General features: G+C 39.1%; 1 protein-coding gene across 2 annotated transcripts in view; it reads left to right on the top strand.

The window, feature by feature from the left end:
- The window catches only part of LOC150102164 (uncharacterized), a 58,060-nt gene extending 36,695 nt beyond the window's left edge, over nt 1–21,365 (top strand). The window contains exons 1-2 of one of the 2 annotated variants that reach the window (XM_090399313.1): nt 7,585–7,752; nt 20,246–21,365. In XM_090399313.1, the coding sequence (XP_090255439.1) occupies nt 7,616–7,752; nt 20,246–21,062 (954 nt within the window). In that variant the 5' untranslated portion in view covers nt 7,585–7,615 and the 3' untranslated portion in view covers nt 21,063–21,365. Of the gene's footprint in view, nt 1–7,584; nt 7,753–20,245 lie in introns of those variants that run through there. The other variant, XM_090399312.1, reaches the window with a different exon arrangement.
- Nucleotides 21,366–23,495: the final 2,130 nt, after the last annotated feature.

Consider the following 23,495-nt stretch of genomic DNA (forward strand, 5'->3'; position numbering starts at 1 on the left):
CCAAAGAGTCCGTACATTTTATGTACGGACACTTTGGATGTCAGTATATACCTGTGGTAGTTAATAATTTGCAATCAAATAAGTACGAATGGCTCATTATTATTTGATCGTGTTCGTGTAAATAGAAAACTTTATTTTTACAGTATGCTGTTTATCTACTTTAAAGAACAAATATAATCAGTGTTTGAAGTGGGAACTAAGCATCGTGTTATTTCTCTTGTGGTTTTCACTTTTGCCTCTAGCACGTGATATTGATATATTTGTATAGTTATGCCCACGCTTTAGAGATCTTCGCTTGGAGACTTGCCAAGAATAGTCGATTCTTGCAGAAGGGAAGAAATAAATGGAGGACGTACGAATTGATCGCCAACACGCGAAATCACGTGCTTTATAGGTAAAATTTTCCAACTGTTATACAAGGAACATGGTTAACTACTAGGATCATAAAACAGAAGTTAATTTTCCAATGTGTAATAATAAACAACTCATCCCGCAAGACGGATTGATTACCCTATTATCGGAATGGATTCTCCTTCTTTTGACATGCGTAGAAGTGTCGAAGGTCTCGAATCTGTGGGCGTACTTATATTGGGTTGCACGGAAACAATAGAAAAATGCTAATTTCTCAGGATTTAAACACGTTAAATGGACTTTTTTATTGTATACTGTATTATCATATTATTAAATGAACAGCAGTAAAATATTTTACTAATTATCAGTATTTTAATTCATAATGATTTCAATGTGCAAATATTCTGATTAATTTTTTTAATTGATATTTTTGGCTTGCATTATGCTGATTAGGATACCAATTAATTCTAAGTCTCTTTATGAAAATCCTGTTTTGCTGCTTGCAGTTAGAATAATAGAATAAGAACACTGGTATGGAAACGTACTGAAAATATCGTCGAAAGATTCTTTTTATATGTTACTCTGTTTTATTCTGTTTTATTGAAATTAAAACTCCAGTCTGTTTGAATAAGTTTGTAAAGGTCTTAACACAAAAAATCAGGTTTAGAATTAATGATCGTTGCAAAAAAAAAAAAAAAAAAATACAACTTCAGACCACTTTTGATGAATAATGTGACTTTCATTTGACCAAGTCAACAAACATTTTTCATAAGTACAAGATGTCTATCAAATAGCAATCATTAAAATTATTTTTTGAACGTTATTGTGTAGCTCAGTGGAAGTGACTTGAGTTCAAGTCTAGTCGACGACTGGAGAAACTTTTTCTAGGCCTTTCTCCGACCGATTCCTAGTTAGTCGATCTCTGGCATGGGCAAGCGGGTTTTTTCTCCTAGAAATTCGGTTTTTTCGTTCCCTAAACTCAAACAAATCAGCCGTAGAACCCGCATTATTTCAGACAGTGACATATCCTGTTAGGGTTAGGTACCAAGAGATGGCAGCACCTGTTTGCCAACCTCTTCATCTTTATCATAATATCCCCAAACGTCACTTATGAAGAAGTCTGAACTTCCTCATTAATGTCAGCATTTGCAGAGAGAGAGAGTCCCTCATTGATCCGAATGAAGGTGTGTGTAGCGCACATACCCATCATTCGGATCAATAACGAAATAAGTTTAGGAATTGCATTCTTACAAAAGTTGAATAGTGCTTCATTTAGGAATAAATATGACAGGAGACAAGTATTACACTCGCCCTAAGCATAGATATAAATTTAAAAATATACCGAAAGGTCATTTCTATTTCAAAGTAATGTTTTTTTTTTCCTATCACCCAATCTACTCATGGATATTTAGATACGACAACTTAGCAAAAATAAGAAATCAGATTTAATACAAACCGGTGGTAAGAATACACAATTTACAGACAGGATGCCTCATAGCCTTAGTTGCTTCTTCCGTATATCCATATGACGACAAACCACACGAACTCATTCGCAAGATTCGTGTCAGCCGTGGGATTCGAACTCATAGCCTGTTGATTGTTAAGGGGAGATGCTATTCTTTCAACCATTTAAGCTAGCTAGGAAGTTCTCCAGTTCTTTTTCTCCAAATCCAGTTGATTCAAGAACAATCAGCGGGAATGAACAAGTTCATTTCCATTGATTTCTGCACGAAATTTGAACTAGACTACCACTCCATGGAATTTAATTGCTCTATCTCATATACATTAATGTTTAAGGTACGAGAGGTAAGATGGTCCCAATGAGATTGAAAAATCCACCAATGGACAAGTTTCAACTGTATTCTTTTCAAGAATTTAGATGTCACCACTTTAAGAAAATGGATAGTATGTGTGTGGATGAGAGAGAGAGAGAGAGAGAGATTAATATTTTAAGAAGTAAAATCGCTCTCAGACGAATGAATGAAGCAAACAACTTCCACCATCTGGTATTCGTAAACCTTAACTATTGTTAATATATAATTGAAGTGGAAGTTCTAAAGGCGTTTATATATATATATATATATATATATATATATATATATATATATATATATATATATATATATATATATATATATATATATATATATATATATATATTCCCTCCGGGAAACTCGGAATTTATAACCAGAAGTTCCTGAAAAAGGCCTTCTAATCTACGCCTGGAACCGAAAATAGCTGTCTTTCTTTAACACTACTTTCTTAAGTATAAAGAGCTAATAACTACTTTCTTGTTTGTTTACCTCCCTACCCAGCCTCTTTTATTACACTAAAGCACCTCTCCCTTGATCTTGTTAAAAACCACTTGCTGAAAGACGAAAAAAATTGTTTCTCATTTTGTAGTCCACCCCCCCCCCCCCCCACCCCCCCCCCCCCCCACCCCCCCCCCCCCCCACCCCCCCCCCCCCCCACCCCCCCCCCCCCCCACCCCCCCCCCCCCCCACCCCCCCCCCCCCCCACCCCCCCCCCCCCCCACCCCCCCCCCCCCCCACCCCCCCCCCCCCCCACCCCCCCCCCCCCCCACCCCCCCCCCCCCCCACCCCCCCCCCCCCCCACCCCCCCCCCCCCCCACCCCCCCCCCCCCCCACCCCCCCCCCCCCCCACCCCCCCCCCCCCCCACCCCCCCCCCCCCCCACCCCCCCCCCCCCCCACCCCCCCCCCCCCCCACCCCCCCCCCCCCCCACCCCCCCCCCCCCCCACCCCCCCCCCCCCCCACCCCCCCCCCCCCCCACCCCCCCCCCCCCCCACCCCCCCCCCCCCCCACCCCCCCCCCCCCCCACCCCCCCCCCCCCCCACCCCCCCCCCCCCCCACCCCCCCCCCCCCCCACCCCCCCCCCCCCCCAAGGGACTCCGGTATCTCCCGTTTTTCCATATCCGATTTTTTTCTTCTTCATAATGGCATTCATAAGAGTAGTCTAAAAGGCTTCATTTCTGCTGTTATAAATTAATAAAAATAGAGGATCTTAAAACTCCCTCCTTATTTAATAGCCGAATGTACAGAACCTTGTGAAGGTACACCACAGCACTTACGAGAATACAGCTCTCGTCATGGAAGTTGCCTTCGTTTGCACTACTTAAAAGACACGACCTCTGTCCATGAGTCACGTGTATTTAGTACTTTTAGGTTTACTGGCCTGAAGACAGTATCGAACTGTGGGTTCTCATCAGAGACCAGGCAGAAAACTTCAAAAAACGCCTACATAACATCATAACCATCCTATGTCAGAGTTCTATTTTTCAAAATTGCAGAAGCAACAGTCACTGTGTACTTGGATATGTTTCAGCAGTTTCTCGAACCCCAACTTCTTCCTGATCATGATGTTCTGGAAAGTGTTGTTTCAGCAAGATGGAGAACCGTGTGATTACGTTCGAACTATCCAGGAATACCTCAACAGGTGCTTTTCCGAACTGGTCAATCGGGAAGCGGGAGACCTAGACTTTGGGGCAACCCGTTCTCTTCGTCACTGGCAGACCCATTTCTTTTTAAACTTATGCACCAGTGCTCGAATCGCATCGTCTGTAGCTCCGGATCTATAAAACCTCCTTGAAAAGTGCTTTCTAATTTCACAACACTTTATTCCTTTTGATGTTATAACAAAAATTCGCTCTTTTAATATTCGCCTTGAATTTTGGGTCTGAAAAGAAAACATTAAAAAATTAATGAAAATTAAAAAAAAACATTTTAAACACATTCCAAATACTGTACGTCCACAGATGCGAAACCTTTCGACACTTCTGCGCATGTTAAAAGAAGGAGAATCCATTCCGATATTAGGGTAATCAATGCGTTTCGTGGAATGAGTGCTTATTATTATACGTCGGAAAATTAGCTTTTCTTTTGTGAAAATTCAAGTTCTTAAAGTGGTAACTATTTTGCTTGTACAACAGTTGGAAAATTTACGTAATAAAGCACGTGATTTTGCGTGTTAGTGACGAATTCCTATATCGCCATATACCTCCCCCCCCCCCCCTTCAACATAAACTGACTATTCTTGGCACATTGCCAGGTCGGCTCTACGAATGTGGGCGTGCAATACGTATGTTTCATGTAAATGAGAAGAATGAGTAAAATAGAACTCGCATTTGTGATGTATGGGCACTTATTAATATTTTTATAATTTTAAAGCGATATTGCTTAATTTTATTTATAAAATTCGAAATTATATAAAAAAAAAGAAGTGGGTGTCTTACTAATGATAACAAATGAGTTGTGTCCATGTAGGTCTGTGGAAGTTGGGGGGGGGTTAAAAACGAGTGATTTTGAAAGTGTCTTGTGTGAAATAAGTGTTACTAGAGAGAGAGAGAGATTTAGCTGGTGAGAGACGTAGGAATAATGAACGAGATGAGAAAGAAATGTATACGCAAGTCTAGCTAGTGAAAAAAGTGTTTTAATAATGGGAGATTTTAATTTTTGAAATATAAATTGGAAGAAGAAGTAGCTTATGAGAGAAAGGAAAAAGATTTTCTTGAGTTCTTAAAGGATCACTATCTCATACAGTTGGTGATGGAAGGAACCCTTGGGCAAAATGAACTGGGTTTAATAATAATGTTGGATAACGTAATTGTTAACAACATATCAGCATTGCCACCAGTTGGTGACAATGATCATGTAGTCGTGACCTAGGAGGTGCGAAAGCATGCAGAGGCATCAAGAGTGAAAGGGCACATGTGGAACTATAGGGCAGGAGATTACGGAAAACTCAGAAAAAAACTTAAAGAGGTTCTATGGGGAAAAGAACTTGAAGGGAAAGAAATTAATATGGCTTGGGTCATAGTTAAGAAGTATTTGATGATGGCAATAACAGACTGTGTGCCTAAATCAAAAAGGATTAACAAAATAGGTGTTAAATGGATGAATAGGGAAATTAAGCAGTAATTGCAGAAGAAGGTAATGGAGAAAATATAAACTTTGAAGATTTCAACAGTTGCATGAAATATACAAAGCGTATATTTCATATTCGCATGTCGTATATTTCACGACAGGGCCGGTTTGCTTGTTCTGAGGGAAGAAAATCGTACGTTTTTGGGTGAAAAAACCCTCCACCTCCGTATTAGACTGGCTAACTCACCTTTAGTCGAAAGAGACCAGATAAAAGTTCCTTCCATCATAGACGGGATCGAACCCAGGTCTTTCCGACCAAAGAGCTTCTTCTATACCGACTGAGCTACGGATGCTCTCAACACTTGTTTAGGATTATTTAAAAATTGTAGAAGTTCTTTCAAGTTACTACGACGTTTTATAGTCGAGAACTAGTCGTGATTTGAAATGTCTGTGGATCATATGGGAAAAGTTATTAGAAAATGTAAGGTTTTGTAAATGTAATGCACTAATAACCTCTTTTTTAATCCAGAAAATTTATAACAATTATATATGCTTGCCGACAATACTAAATATTCATTTAAGTTAATCACCGGAAAATGAGAGACTGCAGTTTAGAAAATTAGTTTTGGTTTTGTTTGTAAACGCGATTTTGCGTTGCCAACTCTTAGCATTGAAATGAAAATGTTTGCGCGGTTAGCCTAGTGGCTGTGCGCTTCGCAACCATATGCCTGGGGAAGGAGTGTCCTGGGTTCGATTCTGGTCGGTGATGTGAGGATCTGAAGGATCCTGCGATCAGTCAGTTGGAATAGTTTAAAGTTGCATCATGTAAAATACCGACTTCAAGTAGATGGGATAAGACAGAAGTAGAAGATTTATTCTTATTTCAAAATTAACGTCTTTTTTAATATATAATCTTTTGCTTTATTTCATAAAAAGTGCAGAATTAAAAAACATACGAACATAATGACATACGAGTTAGCAACAAGATAGTATTTGGTGGGGATAAATTTTAGTTCTAAATGTGTGTGATGAGGGGGGGGGGAGGATTAGAAACTAATCTCTCGACCCAAAGGGTGTATATAATCAATATCGACTGAGCTACAGACGCTCCTTTATGGAACTGTGCTCACTGAATATCAGTATTATTTGGCAACGCAATAAGGCATCTAAGGACACGATGTGAAAATATTATGTCTGTTGTGTGTTTTCGGCTGGTTTGCAAGAACTGACATCCTTAAGAGACCAGGCTAAATAACTTACTTGTTTAGAGTTCTTATAAAATTTCCCTTTATACCGTAATGGAATAAACTCGTATCTTTCCAGTTCGATTGCTACACAGAGGTACCTCATGTGTCGGAACTCATCATTCGCACACTTTCTTTGATCAAAGGCATTGAGTAGTCATCTTGGTAGACGGCACTACCATTTGCAGAATATTCTCCTAACAAAAAGCTTCCTTCCATCAATTTACACATAATAGATCCAAACACTCGCATGGTTGTCTCCAAACTCCAGTCCTACAATCATTGCGTTGAGGATACGAGTTGAATTGGAAATCTTCATTCTTCAGACGGTAACTTTCCGACATTGATCAGTTTTTAAAACCGAACAGAAGTAATTATCCAGTTTTCCGAGATCTTCGCCATTGTCCTTGAAATAGGTACTTCATAATGTGTGATGAATCCCTTGGTAATAACTCTGCTATGGCTTGCCAATTTGCAGGGGCAATTCGCTTATGATAATATGTCTACGTCATTCATTTCTGGGGCAGTGATAGATTACCGTCAGTGTTCCGCTAATGCAATAATTTCCACTATCTTTCCATTGTTCAATGCATCGCTGTTAGATCTGTTGGGGTTGACCTGCCATTCAGCTGTATATCTGAGAATTTGTTACGCATAGAAAGATTATACTGTATGAGGTTATTCAGGAATGCGAGGCCCTTCTGAAGCATTTTTATAAACATGTACTGCTGAGTCAGTGTGATGGCGTGTCGTATGAGGATGGTGTATTGCGATGTCTGTATTCAGTGCTGTGGAAACGGAGCCCACTCACCGAACTGAAATGGAATCACACTAAGTCCACATAGTACCAAACATTTATCCACAGTAGTAACCGTATTTTGTCCATATTCAGAAATAAAATCCTTCAATACTATGCAGTAATTCTAAAATAGATCTGTGCAGCACCTGATAGTGTCCCCGATTACAGAAAACTGAATTAGTTTGTTTAAACCCTCTGTGTGAAGCTTCCTGGTAAGTTTCGTAAAGTACAAATAACACTTTTCATGGTATCAAAAAGTACATCGCATTTCTGCGCTTAATGCAAAATATTTGTTATCCGCAGGCGCATCTGTTCGGGCGGGGAGAGTGACGAAAGGAAATGGTACGACTAGATGACCTGAAAGAGGGTGCAGACCTGCCAGGAGATATCGGAAGGGATACCGAGAACCCACCAGAATGGTTAGACAGAGAAAAGTTTAACCGAGGTCGGGACTTTGCCAACAAATATTTCTTCAGGTAAGAATATTAATTTTTCCTAAATAAAAATATTTAAAAAATTAAGCTTTTCTATTTTTTGTTCATTTTTTATCTGATTCGGAAACTCTGATCCAGAAACCCAACCTTCGAACCCATCATGGACGTGAATGTTTGTAATTTTGAGTCCTTCCTTCCATCCTGTGTAATAGGGTCACTATCCCCTTCTTCATTTACAGCTTCGAGATCTAGAACCAATGACCCCTAAACATTATCCGGATACATCGTTCAGCGTAGTAATGAGAACTTAGTCATCTTCGATGCTTCTAATATTCACACACGCATTCATAATTAGATATCTCCATATCGCAATGGGATCAGTGTGCATAACTACTACCTAATATAACCAATCACGAAACTCGGCTTCTCTTTTACATAATTCCTTTTACTTGTCTAGAAGAGGGGAGAGGAAGTCAAAAAGTAAAGCTACAGAAACATGCAGAGTTGTTGACTTAAATTTTTTGAGGTAAAAATAAAAGGCGGATTTTTCAGTGAAATGTTTCAAAATGATAGTCTATCTTCAACACGATCTTCGTCTATATTACTATCGTTTCATCGACTATATTCGTAACAATTGTAAGCGTTCATAGCGAATGGAACTATTCCAGTCTCGGGTTCAATACTTTATGAACCGAGTTCCACAAAATGGAGTACCCAAAGGAAAGCATAGCGAATATTGTAAGCAGCATGTTGTTGCATTTATCTCATAAGTCAGTTGTGGACATGCACCGTCTCGTCGACTCCAAGAACAAATCCTAAAATATTTCCTACGAAGGCCATTCCTGGAAGCTCTGACACAGCAGAATACTTGACCATCAAGAGCAAAATTGGTCCTCTCCTTTTCAGTAAGAGCCGCCAACATCAAAAGTACGGTCGTCCCTGCACTACTACACGTCATGCATCTTTGAAATATCGGGGGAAATGCAGAAGCTAATCTGTACAAACCGTTACTTTAGTTCTTTTGGAATTACGGCGAGCAAGAGGTGGAGCTTGCTGCTTGCTCACAAGACGGATTTGACTTGGCAATGTTCAGATATCGCTTGTTTACTAAAACCATTTGAATGATTAAGAAAATTCTTATCTCCAGTGACCTTAGCAACCATTCTAGTCAATTACTTCTTAGTATCTTCTCCATCTCACCGGCAGAAGTAATCACAAAGGAGCCCTTGCAGAAGTATCCGTAATACTATGGGAGACGACATGCCATCTCGTTAGACAAACAACAAGCAAAAGAATGCATCTGTTCTCTCTCAAATCCAAACAGTTGTGTACTCAAAACTCTTCAATTTCATAACCACCCAGCACGAACTTAAATCACAACTCTGCATTCCTAAGGATATAGGAATTTTTTCAAGTAGCTTCTACAAACTCTGCCTTTAGAACAGTTCATTTTGGGAAAGTCTCGGTTCGTAAAGTATTGGTTCACGCCACCAATGCTATGCAGGCTAAGAAATTACAGAATTTAAATTTGTCTGACGATTCTATTCATCTTGTAGTAACTTCCGAACTAGCAAGTAATCCAATTGGTAACGTGATGTTCTTAGAGGAGAAAAGTCCTATGAAATCCTGGACAGAGAAGGTCTACAGTAAGGTGGGTTAGTCTCGAGGTTTGGTTCTTAACATCCGACTGTAAATTTCGAAACTTGGAAGAAGATAGCATTGCGAAGAAGGGTGTCGTCAAAGATTTTGTGCTTTTAAGTGCGTCTCGAAATCTTAGCTGGTGTGACAGTTCCCTTCCCTTTTCATTACGTTTCTCTTTTCAAATAAAATTGAAGACCGACTTAGTTGAATGCAAACCATTTTGGAGGTCACCCCCCTCCAAAATTATTTGCAAAGTATCGTTGGATGGACAGGAAAAGATTTTTAAGCGTGGTGTCTTGGAATACTTGAAAACAATAAAAACAATAAAAAACAATAACCAACTTTGAGTAGAAAATACTTTCATTACAAAAATAATAATAATGTTTTTCAATGATGAAATAGTTTATTACAGATGCAGTGTTTACATGCATACAATTCGGACTTTCTGTCCAGTACAAAGATTCAGAACATTTATTTCTGATAAATTTACACAGGAATATTTTTATACATTATAATAGGTTTACTGTATTATTCTTACAGAGTATTTACATATGTACAGCTAAGCTATATTATTACATTTACTACTCAGTACAGGATCCTTAGAATGTTCATTTTTGATAAATATCCTTGTTTTTTTTTGTTTGTGTGTTGTTGTTTTGTTTTTGTTTTCTGAAATTTCTTCTTCTGGTGAAGTTTCTATGGTCTTCCTCGAAGTTTGGCAGAGCTTATTTAAGAAAGAAATGAGATCTTGGTAGGTTCTGATTTTAGTTCAGTATCTACGACAAGCCAGGTATCGATTTAACTCTATATGGGCGTGCATGTACATTACTACCAATAATTGTCCGGACATCTCTGTTATTTTAACTTGTGGAACATTCCAGGTTTGTTAATAACATAAAAACTGGTGTACAGATAGTAGGAAACGGGATTTCATCTTAGCAGTTGAATACAGGTGGTATACCAACACGACATGAACTCAGTGACTTCGAGAAATGTGTCATCATGAGCTGTCACATTAGTGGCATGTCAATACGTGCCATTGCCGCTCAACTGGAGCATACAAAATCAACGGTTGAGGACGTGATCAACAAATGGAGACGGTCTGGCATCACTAGTGCTGGAAAGCACCCAGAGAGGCAGCCGAAATGGCTGATAAGGACAAGAGGGTGTTGAAACGGGTGGCACGCTACAATCAGCACCGACCATCCCTGATGAGTTCGAGAGCGCCAGTAACACCATGATGAGCACTAATACTGTACAAAAAAAAGAACTCCATTTACAGGGTTTCTATGGAAGAGCAGCGGCTCACAAGCCGAATATCACAAAAACAACGCACAAGGCAGCAGCTCATCTGACCTGGCACAGAAAGCGTCGGAATGGACAACTGACCACTGGAAAACGGTACTCTGAAGCGATGAATCACCTATTTCTAATCTGATGGCAGGGTGTGAGTGTGGGTGTGGAGGCAGCCTGGTGAACGCTTGTTACGAGTGTGTTGTACCCACAGTAGAGTTTGATGATGGAGGGATAATAATGTTGGGTGCACTCACTGGTTTGGAGTGGGACCACTGGTTGTTGCTATCCGTGGTTCCATGAAGTTTTTATACAACAGATCAATGTTATCAAGACAACGATGCCCATGCCACAAAGCTGCAGTTGTTATGGAATGGTACGAAGAGATGGATGTTATACGACTGTCCTGGTCTGCGCAGAGTCCTGACATCAGCCCCATCGAACATCTGCTGGACTAACTGGAGTGGCGATTGAAGTCCAGAGCAGCACGTCCTCGATCTGTCGCTGAACGAAGTGCTACTTTGTTGAATGAATGGAAGCAAATTCCACCTGATGTCTGCCGCGCATTGGTGGAAAACTTCCCTCAAAAGGTGCGGGAGGTGATCAAAGCCAAAGATCAACATAATTATTATATATTAGGGTTCACCTGCTAGTATCAGTTGTATATTGTTGAAGTGTCCAGACAATTACTGGTTGGTAGTGTATTATTATTATTATTATTACATAACATCCCCAGAGAGTCCAAAGACTCATTGAGGGAGGGCACCTACTATACAACTCTGTCTCTACCACTCAGTCCACTAACTGCAACGGACCGTAACTACCATCATCATCTACACCAATGCCATCAACCGCCCATCATTGCCACCTCTAGTATTTTCACAGATAGTCACGAACATCCATGCCCACAGCGGGATCCGAACTCCCAGCCTTTTGGCTGGAGAGCACATACACTGACTACTCGGCCAAGCCGGCCGGTGTATGCACATCTACTCCTGTATAAAGGTATATGTAATTATTTTTCTTGGTTAACGTGTAGATGCAAATGCATGCACACACGAACACATACACTTGTATGTGTTCAGTTTAACGTTTTTGAGGAGGAGGATGTTGCACAGGGCGTGTTTGTAGTCTTGGTACTTGAGAGAATTTTTTAGGTGATTTACCATCACGTTATAATAACTATATATATCCCGATTTCAACTCTGTTTATCCAGAGGCAGTAGGTTGATCATATCTCTTATGTAGAAGCTTTGGGTGGCTTTTCCGTAGTGATAATTATATTTATATGTTATGTAGTTTGTTGAGTGTGGTCTTGCTGTCTGATCTGTTGTTCTGCTTACTCTGTAGGTTGGACTGAAGTAATGTTTTAGCATGGCTGTGTAGTGGAATAAGTGTTCCACTTTAAATATTTTTGTGTTCTGTCCTTACTGCCGGCATAAGTGTGGACTATTCTCTTTGTTCCCAGAATATCAGTTTCAGCATTTTATTTTGTAACGATTGTAATCTGTTAAGTTTGTAGTCTGTGCAGAATGTGTATGATGTAATCGCGTATCTTGAAATGTTTTTTTTTCATAATGCTTTATAGATTACTATTAATTAATTTTTAAATTCTTATTAATTTTTTTTAATTTTTATGTTGGTGCCAGAATAAAATCGAATTGTATCATCAAAAAAATCGGTGCGATATTGTAATAACAATAATATCCACGATGAACAAACGATCAAAAGCATTAATAGATAAGTGAATGATAAGCAGATTTTCTATTATCAGTAGGAGCATAGAATATACGGACACTTTGGATGTCAGGAAAACTAGAACTACTTCCGGAAGAAATAAAGAGATATTGGTGTGATATGCTAGGGTTGGTGGAGATGCCATGGACATCTGGACATCATCACGAGAGAAAAAAGAGATGCGAAGTAATATGGTCAGGACATGCCACCAAACACGAAGCAGGAGTTGGCTTCCTTCTTAGCAAATGAGCTCGAGAGGCACTGTTAGGCTACAGACCAGTCAATGAACGAATCACAGCAGCAAGATTACAAGCAAAATCATTTAATATATTAATAGTCCAGATAGATGCACCCACATCTAACAGCACACAGGAGGATATTCACTTATTCTACAAAGATCTGACACAGATACAATAAAACAATACCAAAGCAAGATGTGCTAATTATTGAAGGAGATTGGAATGCCAAAGTTGGAATATATAATGATGGTTGGAAAAGAGTCATGGGAAAATATGGTTTCGGAGAAAGAATTGAACGAGGTGAAAAATTGTTAGAATTTGCTGTGGGCCACGAGATGATGATTTGTAACACAAGATTCCAACAAAAGGAGTGTGGAAAATGGACGTGGCGATCTAATGATGGGAAAACCAAGAACATGATCGATATGATTACGATTAAAAGAAGATGGATAACATCAGCGCAGCAGTGACGAACGTTTCAAGGAGCGAATATAGACTTGGACCATAGTTTACTGATTGCAAACATCAAGTTGAAATCAAAAAAGAAAATATAAACCCCAATATCGGAATAGAAGAGATACAGCACGAATAAGTGAAGCAAAAATAGGAAGAAGGTACTGAACAGTGTTAGAAGAGAAACTTAAAAGTGTGGAGAAAGAAAAAAACTCGAATTTAAGAGTGAAAAGAGTAATGAAGGCGATAAAAGATGCAGTTGAAGAAACAGTAGCAGAAGAAGAGAAGATGAAGAAGAAATGAATTAGACAAGAAACACTGAAGTTTGTAAAGGAGAAAAGAATGTTGAAGATAAGAAGGGATACATTAGAAGAAATAGAACAATATAGAAGAAAGTGTAATGAGGTGAAGTGAATAAAGCAGTCAGATTGGATAAGATGAAATGGTTAGAAGCCCAACGCAACAATATAGAACAGCACTATGGAGAGCATAAAACAAGGGAGGTGTACAAAATGATCAGAACCATTAATAGAAAGTGGCAACCAAAACAGACCACAGTTAAAGATGAAAAAGGCAAAGTATTGGTGAATAAAGAAAAAACTGTAGAGCGGTGGACAAGATACTGTAGTGAGTTATATGAAGAAAAAATAGATTTAGATAGTGTTGGGAAACTGACTGAAGAATTGAAGCAGATATCACCACCAGGTAATGAGCATGATATGGACAATTTAAGAGGAGAGGTGAAAAAAGCAATAGGATGGCTAAAATACAACGAGAGCCTTGGTAACGATAACATGACTGGAGAAATGATTAAACATGGTGGTGAAAGTATGGTTACAGAAATGCACCAACTATGTAATATGGTATGGAAAGAAGGAAACATTCCAGACGAGCGTGTGAAATCGATATTAGTGACATTATACAAGAAAGGAAATAAGCTAGAATGTAAAAATTATAGAAAAATTGCCTTGACAAGTCACCGTGGTAAAGTGATGATGATGTTATTGACAGAAAGATTCAGAACACAATTGGAAGCATACCTTACAGACGAGCAAGCAGCATTTAGGAAGGATAGAACTTTGACAATGAGGTTAATAGCAGAGAAAGCTAGGAATTAAAACCAAAAACATATATACCTGCTTTGTTGATTTTCAGAAGGCATTTGACAATATCGACCAGAAAGTGACATTAGCAGTGCTAGAATCCTATGGAATTGATAGAAAACTAACAGCTATATTAAAAGATGTTTATCAGAATAAAGCTGCAACAGTTAGAATAGTTAATAATTTGGGGAAATGGTTTAGAACAAGCAGAGGTACTAGACAGGAGGACCTAATATAACCAAGCATTTTCATCGCAGATTTAGAAAGAGCAATGGATAGAATGAAGAATAATGCAAAAGGAATTATTATTATTATTATTATTATTATTATTATTATTATTATTATTATTATTATTATTATTATTATTATTATTATTGTTCCGGGCAACTCCAAGGAGTCGACAGACTCATCGAGGGAGGCCCTAACATCATGTCAAGAACAACTATTCGACATTCACACAGTATCTATCGTACCTTGCTTTGAACTCATTCACGGTCGTAGCACCCACAACAGACTCTGGAAGCTTATTCCACTCATTCACTACTCTCCAAGTAAAAAACCTAGCGCTAACACCCTTGTCAACCACGCTCTTGCCCAGCTTCCATTCATGGCCCTTAGTCCTCCCACCACCAGTCATATTTTGAAAAATATCTTCTGGATCAATCTTATAAAAACCATTCAGTAATTTGAATGTCTCAATCATATCACCCTTCCATCGCCTATCGTCCAATTTCTGCAACCCACAAATCTTCAACCTATTCTCATAAGGTTCATTCCACAGAGCTGCTATCATCTTGGTCACTCGTCTCTGGACCCTCTCCACTTCCTCCCCATCACGAAGAAACCCTGGTGCCCATAACTGAGCACAGAAGTCCAGATGGGGTCTTATCAAGGCTCGATACAGAGGAACAACAACTTGTTTGTCTCTGCATGTTAAAGTATTTTTCAGAAGCCAAGTGATTTGGTGAGCTGTTTTAGTCACTTTTGCAATGTGCCCCATAAACTTCAATTCCCTATCCACCAACACTCCCAAATCCCTGGCCTCATCAATCTCCTGGAGTACGGTTCCACCAATGCGATATACTGCTGCTATTCGTTTTACCCCAAAGTGCACAACTTTACACTTTGGCACATTAAATTGACATCCATTTTTCCTAGTCCAGTCCTCCAAACTATCCAAATCATCCTGTAAAAGTTTGACATCCTGTGCACTCATAATTGCTCTACCCAACTTTGCATCATCAGCAAACAAGTGAACACTTCCTCTCAAATCCTTTCCTATATCACTGATGAACAAATTGAAAAGCGGAGGTCCAAGAACTGAGCCCTGTGGCACTCTACTAGTCACAGGCCGTCTTGTGGACTCTATTCGTGATTAAACCACTCTCTGATATCTCTCCGTCAACCACCCTCCTATCCATCACAACAATCCTATATCCATCCCCATATGCTGCATTTTACTCATTGGAATTCCATGTGGTATCCTGTCAAAGGCCTTAGCAAGGTCCAGTAGAATCACTGTAAACCCATTACCCTTATCCAGTTCAGCCGTCACTGTGTTATAAAACGTGAGCAAGTTACTGAGGCATGATCTACCCTTCACAAAACCATGCTATCCCCCATACAGTATCATTTTCATCTATCCAATCCTGTATTCTTTTCTTGTCTAATTTCTCTAAGACCTTGACAATGATTCCTGATATGCTAATCGGTAGGTAATTTACAACGAAAGTCTTTGAACCACCTTTATGCAGTGGAACTATTTTCTCCTCTTTCTACCCTCTCGGGACTAACCCAGACCCGAGACTCAAATTAAACAAAATGGTCAAGGGTACTGACAATTCTTTAGCTGCTTCTCGTACAACACGAACTGGTATACCATCCAATCCCACAGATGTATTGACATTGAGGTTATGCAATAGACTACTCACCTCCACTTCATTCACCACAATTCCCGTGTAATCTACTGGTACATTCGTTTCTGCAATGTCACCACCTGGATGATATATTCTTGCAAAGTGCTCGCTCAGTAACTCAATTATATCAACTGATTCAGTTACCTCCCTACCATCGGCATTCTTTAAAATAATTCTGCCATATACATTTTTTCTTTTACTTGCAACATATCGAAAAAACTGTTTAGGATTCTCTTTAGCCTGCATGGCCAATGTTCTTTCGTAATCCTTTTTTGCTTTTCTTATCACACTCGTTACCCTTCTGGCCTGCGCTTTATACCGTTCGTGTGCCTGCCGGTCACCTTTCTCCTTAAATTCCCTCCATAGTTGTTTCTTTTTTTGCAGCTGAAGCTTAATGGTGTTTTTCATCCATTTAACCCGTAGTCGATTTATTATTCGGACTCTAGGTATACAGTCAGCCATTGTTTCATGCAAACACTTCTTAACTACCTCCCATGCCCTATCGACTTCTAGTCCTTGCAGTTGTACATGCCATGGCACTGAACCAATCAAACTCCTAAGCTTGTCATAGTTTCCAGCCTGATAATTCCACATGTACTCTGTCTTAATTGAAAATTCTACACCTTTAGCCACCTCCCAAGTCAAGACCCTATGATCACTCTCACCGATTGGTGGCAATGTGGTCACATTTGTTACAACCAAATCCTCAGATGTAATTACTAGGTCAAGCACTCTCTGACCCCTAGTATTTTCCATTACACGCTGTCGCAGATAGTTATCCCTTAATAACCGCATAAAATCCAATTCCCTCCTCCCGTGTTCCTCTCCTCACTCCAATCAATGCGACCATAGTTGAAATCTCCCATAATAATCACCCTCCTTCCACTCATTTCTTCTATTTGCTTGTGCATACTGTCACCACCATCTTTTCAATGACCTGGTCTATAGCAGCACCCAATTGTATATTTAGTTCTGCTAGCCACAATCTCACACCAAATGGCCTCAAATGTGCTCTTTTCTCTATCCTGCAATTCAACTTCTATTCTCCTTGGCTGCAGCTCATCAGCTATCATCAACAATACGCCTCTCCCCATTTTATTCTCCCTGTCTGTCTTGGACACACCATACCCCCCACATTCAATCCCACTAGCTATATCATCTACATTCAGCCATGATTCACTAATACCAACAACCTGTGGTCTGGAAGTGCCAACCATGGCCAAAAACTCCTCCTTCTTGTTCCTAATACTCCTAGCATTAGTGTACTTGAATTTAAGACCTCTATTAGCCCCAACCCTACCTTGATGCCTTATATTAACTATCCCACTCTGATTTGTTGTTCTTATTTGCTCTAGCATATTATATTCATTTTTACATTCAACTGCCTCCCTAATGACTGTATATCAACCCCCCCCCCCCACTTAATAAATCTAGTTTCCCTGAATTTGCACATCCACCACATCAGGAATATCAGTACATGGGATGAGAATTAACAATCTGAGATTTACAGATGACATTGTTATTACTGAAGAAGACGAAAGAGAACTACAAAAAACACTGAAACTGTTAAATGAGGAAATGAAGAGATTTGGACGTGTTATGAACTTGGAAAAAACAAAGACAATGGTATTTAGTGAGAAGAACATGAAACAAAAGATACAAAAGAGAGAGAAAGAGAGAGACAGATTAAGATTATTAATATATAATTGTAGTGGAAGTTCTAAAGTCGTTTATACAGGGTGTCCCAAAATATTGATTCATAAAGTATACAGTATAGGATTATGCATGGAATAGCATATCGGGTAAATGGCCTCTACGGCTTTGCTGGCACATAACGCACTCTTTTCTCGAAACTTTCCACGACCGTTTTGCATAAATGTGGCTGAATTTCGTTGATACAGCGCTCAATTTCCTCCTTCAAGGCATGGGTGGTCGTGGGCTAGTTGTTGGCATAAACCTTAGACTTCAAAAAACTCCAAAGAAAAGTCCAACGGCGTTAAGTCACATGATCTGGGCGGCCAATTCTGATCAGGAAATGACTAGGAAATGACTCATGCAGTAATTGAATTGTTTCTCGGGCTGTATGGCATGTGGCACCGTCTTGTTTAAACCACATGTCGTCCACATCCATATCTTGCAATTTAGACACAAAAAACTAGATTATCATGTCGCGATAGCTAGCACCATTAACTGTTATTGCCTTACCAGCCGCATTTTCGAAGAAGAACGGACCGATGATGCCTCCAGCCCAAAATCCGCACCAAACAGTGACACGTTGTGGATGCATTTGTTTCTCAACAATCACTCGTGGATTTTCTGAACCCCAAATGCGACAATTTTGTCGATTAAGAAAGCCATCAAGATGAAAATGAGCCTCATCGCTGAAGATGATTTTGTTCGAAAAATAAGCATCCACTTGTTGTTGTTCCATAATCCATTCAACGAACTCTCTTCGCTGTGTGTGGTCAGTAGGCTTCAGTTCTTGGGTCAATTGAACTTTGTAAGCATAAAGATGCAAATCTTTCGTGAGAATACGCTGTAGAGAGCTTCTCGAAACGCCCAATTCAAGACCACGGTGCCGAATTGATGTTCCTGGACTCTCAGCAACACTCTCACGAACTGCTCCGATGTTTTCTGTTGAACGACTTGTTGAAGGACGGCAGAGTATATAAGATCACTGAGTGATCCAGTTTCCTTGAATTTTTTAATTAATCTTTTCACAGTTGATGAAGTTAAATCACTATTCCGACCATATTTTGTACGAAAATTGCGAACTGTAGCTGCCAAACCTTTATTATTTTTAAAACATTGCTCAACAATGAAAATGCGTTGTTCTTTCGTGTAGCGCTCCATTTTTAATAACCCTGAACTGTCAGCTGTCACGCTGTCTTCTTTTTTTTTTTCTCGTCAGCAACACTTTACCGCACAAATGGCGTTAAATTTAATTCTTGCGTGAATTTTAGGACACGTTGTATATATATATATATATATTATTATTATTATTATTATTATTATTATTATTATTATTATTATTATTATTATTATTATTATTATTGTTGTTGTTGTTCCGGGAAACTCCAAGGAGTCGACACACTCATCGAGGGAGGCCCTAACATCATGTCAAGAACAACTATTCAACATTCACACAGTATCTATCATACCTTGCCTTGAACTCATTCACGGTCGTAGCACCCACAACAGACTCTGGAAGCTTATTCCACTCATTTACCACTCTCCAAGTAAAGAACCTAGCTCTTACACCCTTGTCAACCACGCTCTTGCCCAGCTTCCATGCATGGCCCCTACTCCTCCCACCACCAGTCATATTTTCAAAAATATCTTCTGGATCAATCTTATAGAAACCCTTCAGTAATTTGAATGTCTCAATCATATCACCCCTCCTTCGCCTATCGTCCAATTTCTGCAACCCACAAATCTTCAACCTATTCTCATAAGGTTCATTCCACAGACCTGCTATCATCTTGGTCACTCGTCTCTGGACCATCTCCACTTCCTCCCCATCACTAAGAAACCCTGGTGCCCATAACTGAGCACAGAAGTCGAGATGGGGTCTTATCAAGGCTCGATACAGAGGAACAACAACTTGTTTGTCTCTGCATGTTAAAGTATTTTTCAGAAGCCAAGTGATTTGGTGAGCTGTTTTAGTTACTTTTGCAATGTGCCCCCTAAACTTCAACTCCCTATCCACCAACACTCCCAAATCCCTGGCGTCATATATATATATATATATATATATATATATATATATATATATATATATATATATATATTCCCTCCGGGAAACTCGGAATTTATAACCATAAGTTCCTGAAAAAGGCCTTCTAGTCTACGCCTGGAACCGAACATAGCTGTCTTTCTTTAACACTTCTTTCTTGTTTGTTTGCTTTCCTACCCAGCCTTTTTTATTACACTAAAGCACCTCTCCCTCGATCCTGTTAAAAACCACTTGCTAAAAGAAAGAAGAAGAAAGTGTTTCTCATTTTGTCGGATGTATCCACTGTGGTAGATATACGGGAATGCATCTAGGAATGTTTCTTGCTGATAAAACTATTACATGCATTCGTTGTTATCAAATATGAATCCAATGTTATTGAGATTAATTTCTGATGTTTTTTTATTATTTCTTTTCTAGCATATTTTTCGCCCACTTGGCTGGTCTCGTGCTTGGAGTCCATGTACCCGCCATGTTTATACCGCTGTTATATACGGGAAAGTCTGGAAGCCTGGTGTGTCTCTTTCGTCGTTATCTGAGCACCATGCTGCACATACGAAGTTGGTACAAAGGGGACATATGGAATCCAAAAGATCCCGCCCACAAGAGCATCGTCACGGTGAGACAGATGCATCGCAATGTTGCAGACAAGATGAATAGTCCCTGTCGTGGGGGAGGAGGGATGATGTATATGTCGCAACGGGACATGGCTCTTACGCAGTCGTCATTCGTAGCTTTTGTCCTTCTCTATCACAACAGGATTGGAATTTCATGTTGCAGAGAGGACCTGGAATGTTTTGTTCATTTTTGGCGTGCAGTGGGCTACATGCTAGGCATTGACGAACGTTACAATTCCTGTTCGGGTACCCTTGAGGAGACCGTTGACTTTTGCAAAATGATGATGGAGGAAGTGCTGAAACCGTCTCTGAGATCTGCTCCTGAAGAAACGACTGTGATGAGTCGAAACATCATCAAAGCCCTTAATAGCTTTGTGATATTTCTTAGCTGGGAGGCTATGGTGAAGTTCTGGTGCGAACTGATGGATTTTGACTGGGAAATCAAGTTGAGTCCTTATCATTTAGTATCATGTCTGCTTATGAAGGTGACATTTGGTTACTTGCTCCACTGTACGGCCATTTACTCCTTCTTCAACATTCAACTCCACAGAACAATACGGAATGTACTGAAATCCAAAGAAAGATACGAAAACCTGTTAAATCATATACAAAATGGATAAATGATGAGCAGAAATATTTAACTGGCAAGACGGGTTCCATAATTAAGCTCAAATACATTCTCAGACTTATAAAGTAAAGCTCTCTGTAACATTACTAGCCACGTTCGTGCTTCTACATAAATGTGGGACTTTTAGCGATGTTTATTCTGAAGAAGAGGAACAAGACGTTCTTCAAAACAAGTCGCGATAGTTTCTGAAGCGTGTGGTAGATTATCAAGTAAAGAAAGGTATCGTCAAAGATTTGTGAGAAACAGGTTCCTGTTTTTACATACCATTATTAACATTAAACACTTGTGAAATACGCATGTGCAACAGTAACGCTGATTTCCAATTTGTCCACCAAACGATAACCAAAATAACGTATTTCATGTGAAGCTCCCCCACACAAATAACGCAGTGAAACAAACACACACAGAAATGTAGATGTTGCAGTACTGAATTAGCAGATTAATCAAAATCATTAATAAATTAAATAAACTGAAATACCCTCAACAAATGACTTCTATTGCTCCTCTTTCTATACAATGTAGTCAAAGTGACAGAAATCGAGATATTCTGTTTTATTTTTCATGGAAAAGCGAACCGCTTTGCACCTATAGCGTGATGTAAACAAAGCCACATTGCTCAGAATTTCAAGATTTTTCAAAAGTTTATCAAAAGCGCTTTTATCTATTGACCACTGTCATTCTATGCGTAAATAGAAAATTTTAAATAACCTCAACTGATTATTATGATATTAATTATTTGGTCCTTTTCATTAACATTGATACGTAATATTGGATTTATTGGACCGTGGTTTTGATAAACATTTATACATAATCGTCGACTAGTTTCGCCAGCTGTGTCTGTCTGACTTTGTCAAAACGAGAAAGGTTATACGAATATTAAATGCAAACACAAAAGAATGCAGTAACGACTTTAAAACAGTTAAACAAATTGGAGACACGCGTAACATCAAACGCATAAAGCGTGAAGACTTAGTCATTGTTATTAAGTCGCGTTTTATAATTTTTCGCGTAATTTAGTTCTGCTAAACTTAATGAATTTAATAGATTTTTCCAGATGTCTTTTAATATTATTCCGTGGTTTCTATTGAGGTTATTCCCTGTCCGTAGGACTACTGCAGCTTCTTTAAAGGTTGTACATCTGTAATCCTCTTCGATATATGGCATGGAGCCGTTGTCCCCCCCCCCAAAAAAAATAACATATTACGCGACTTAATAACAATGACTAAGTCTTCACGATTTATGCGTTTGATGTTACGCATGCGCTCCAATTTGTTTAACTGTCTTTTAAGTCGTTAATGCATTCTTTTGTTTTTGCATTTAATATTCGTATAACCTTTCTCGTCTTGACAAAGCCAGACAGGCACAGCTGGCGAAACTAGTCGACGATTATGTATAAATGTTTATCAAAACCATGGTCCAATAAATCTAATATTATGTATCAATGTTAACCTCAGCGAACTTTTATTTTATTAATCGTTGAAAAAAATAGTGTATTAATACATTTCCAGGTCTGGAATTAATAGCATTATTGTGATTATTATATACGAAACTACTCGCTTCTCGGGCTGAAGGAGAAAAAAAAAAACATACGGTATTATCTAATACGCAGTTGAGAAAAACGAAAGCTGTAGGAAACAGTTACATATGTATTGCTAAAAGCTGTAACCATAGGTGACACGCCCTCTAGTGACGAAAAATGAAAACATACAAAATCAAATTTAACGATTATTCTTGACTGTGTAACTTTGTGATCTGTGAGGTATGCAATAGTTGAAGGTTATAATTTTAAACATTAAGTAACGGCATTATATGACTGGCATTTATATCAATGAATAGCAGTTCACATTAGCTCTTTGTGTTTATTTACCAAAAGTTTAAAATCATTATTATTATTATTCGTGACACCTCCAAGGAGTCCGAAGACTACCAATCATCACCTTCAGCGCCATCTACTGCCCACACCCACCACCACAGCTAGTATTTTTTTGTCTGTAAATTGCGTGTGTTCTGAAGGGCCGATTTGTCTGTATGCGGGATGAAAAACCCGAGTTTCTGGGAGAAAAAACCCTGCTACCTCCGTATGAGATCGGCTAGCTCACCTTCGATTGAAAATCGTCCATATATAAAGATTCCTCCCGTCATAGCGAGAATCGAACTTAGGCCTTTTCCAATCCTACAGCGGTGTTAAAATCATGCTCTTCATTTGTACACATAACACATCGAGAATATTATTTATATATCCTTATGGTATCCGTGGTGCTTTTATCAATAATACCTCACTATTTATTATTATGTCAAGACTGCAAGAATAGAATGTAAATATATATGAATTACACCATTTTTAAGGCAAAAAATTAAAACAGAAATTGCTGGACCCTGAAACGCATTTTCTGCTAAGGGAGTGGTGGAATCTTTTTAGCCATAA

Source organism: Typopeltis vanoorti, chromosome 10 (genome assembly GCF_054136105.1).
Source record: "Typopeltis vanoorti isolate ZY-2024b chromosome 10, IOZ_Tvanoo_1.0, whole genome shotgun sequence".
Classification (NCBI taxonomy): Eukaryota; Metazoa; Arthropoda; class Arachnida; order Uropygi; family Thelyphonidae; genus Typopeltis; species Typopeltis vanoorti.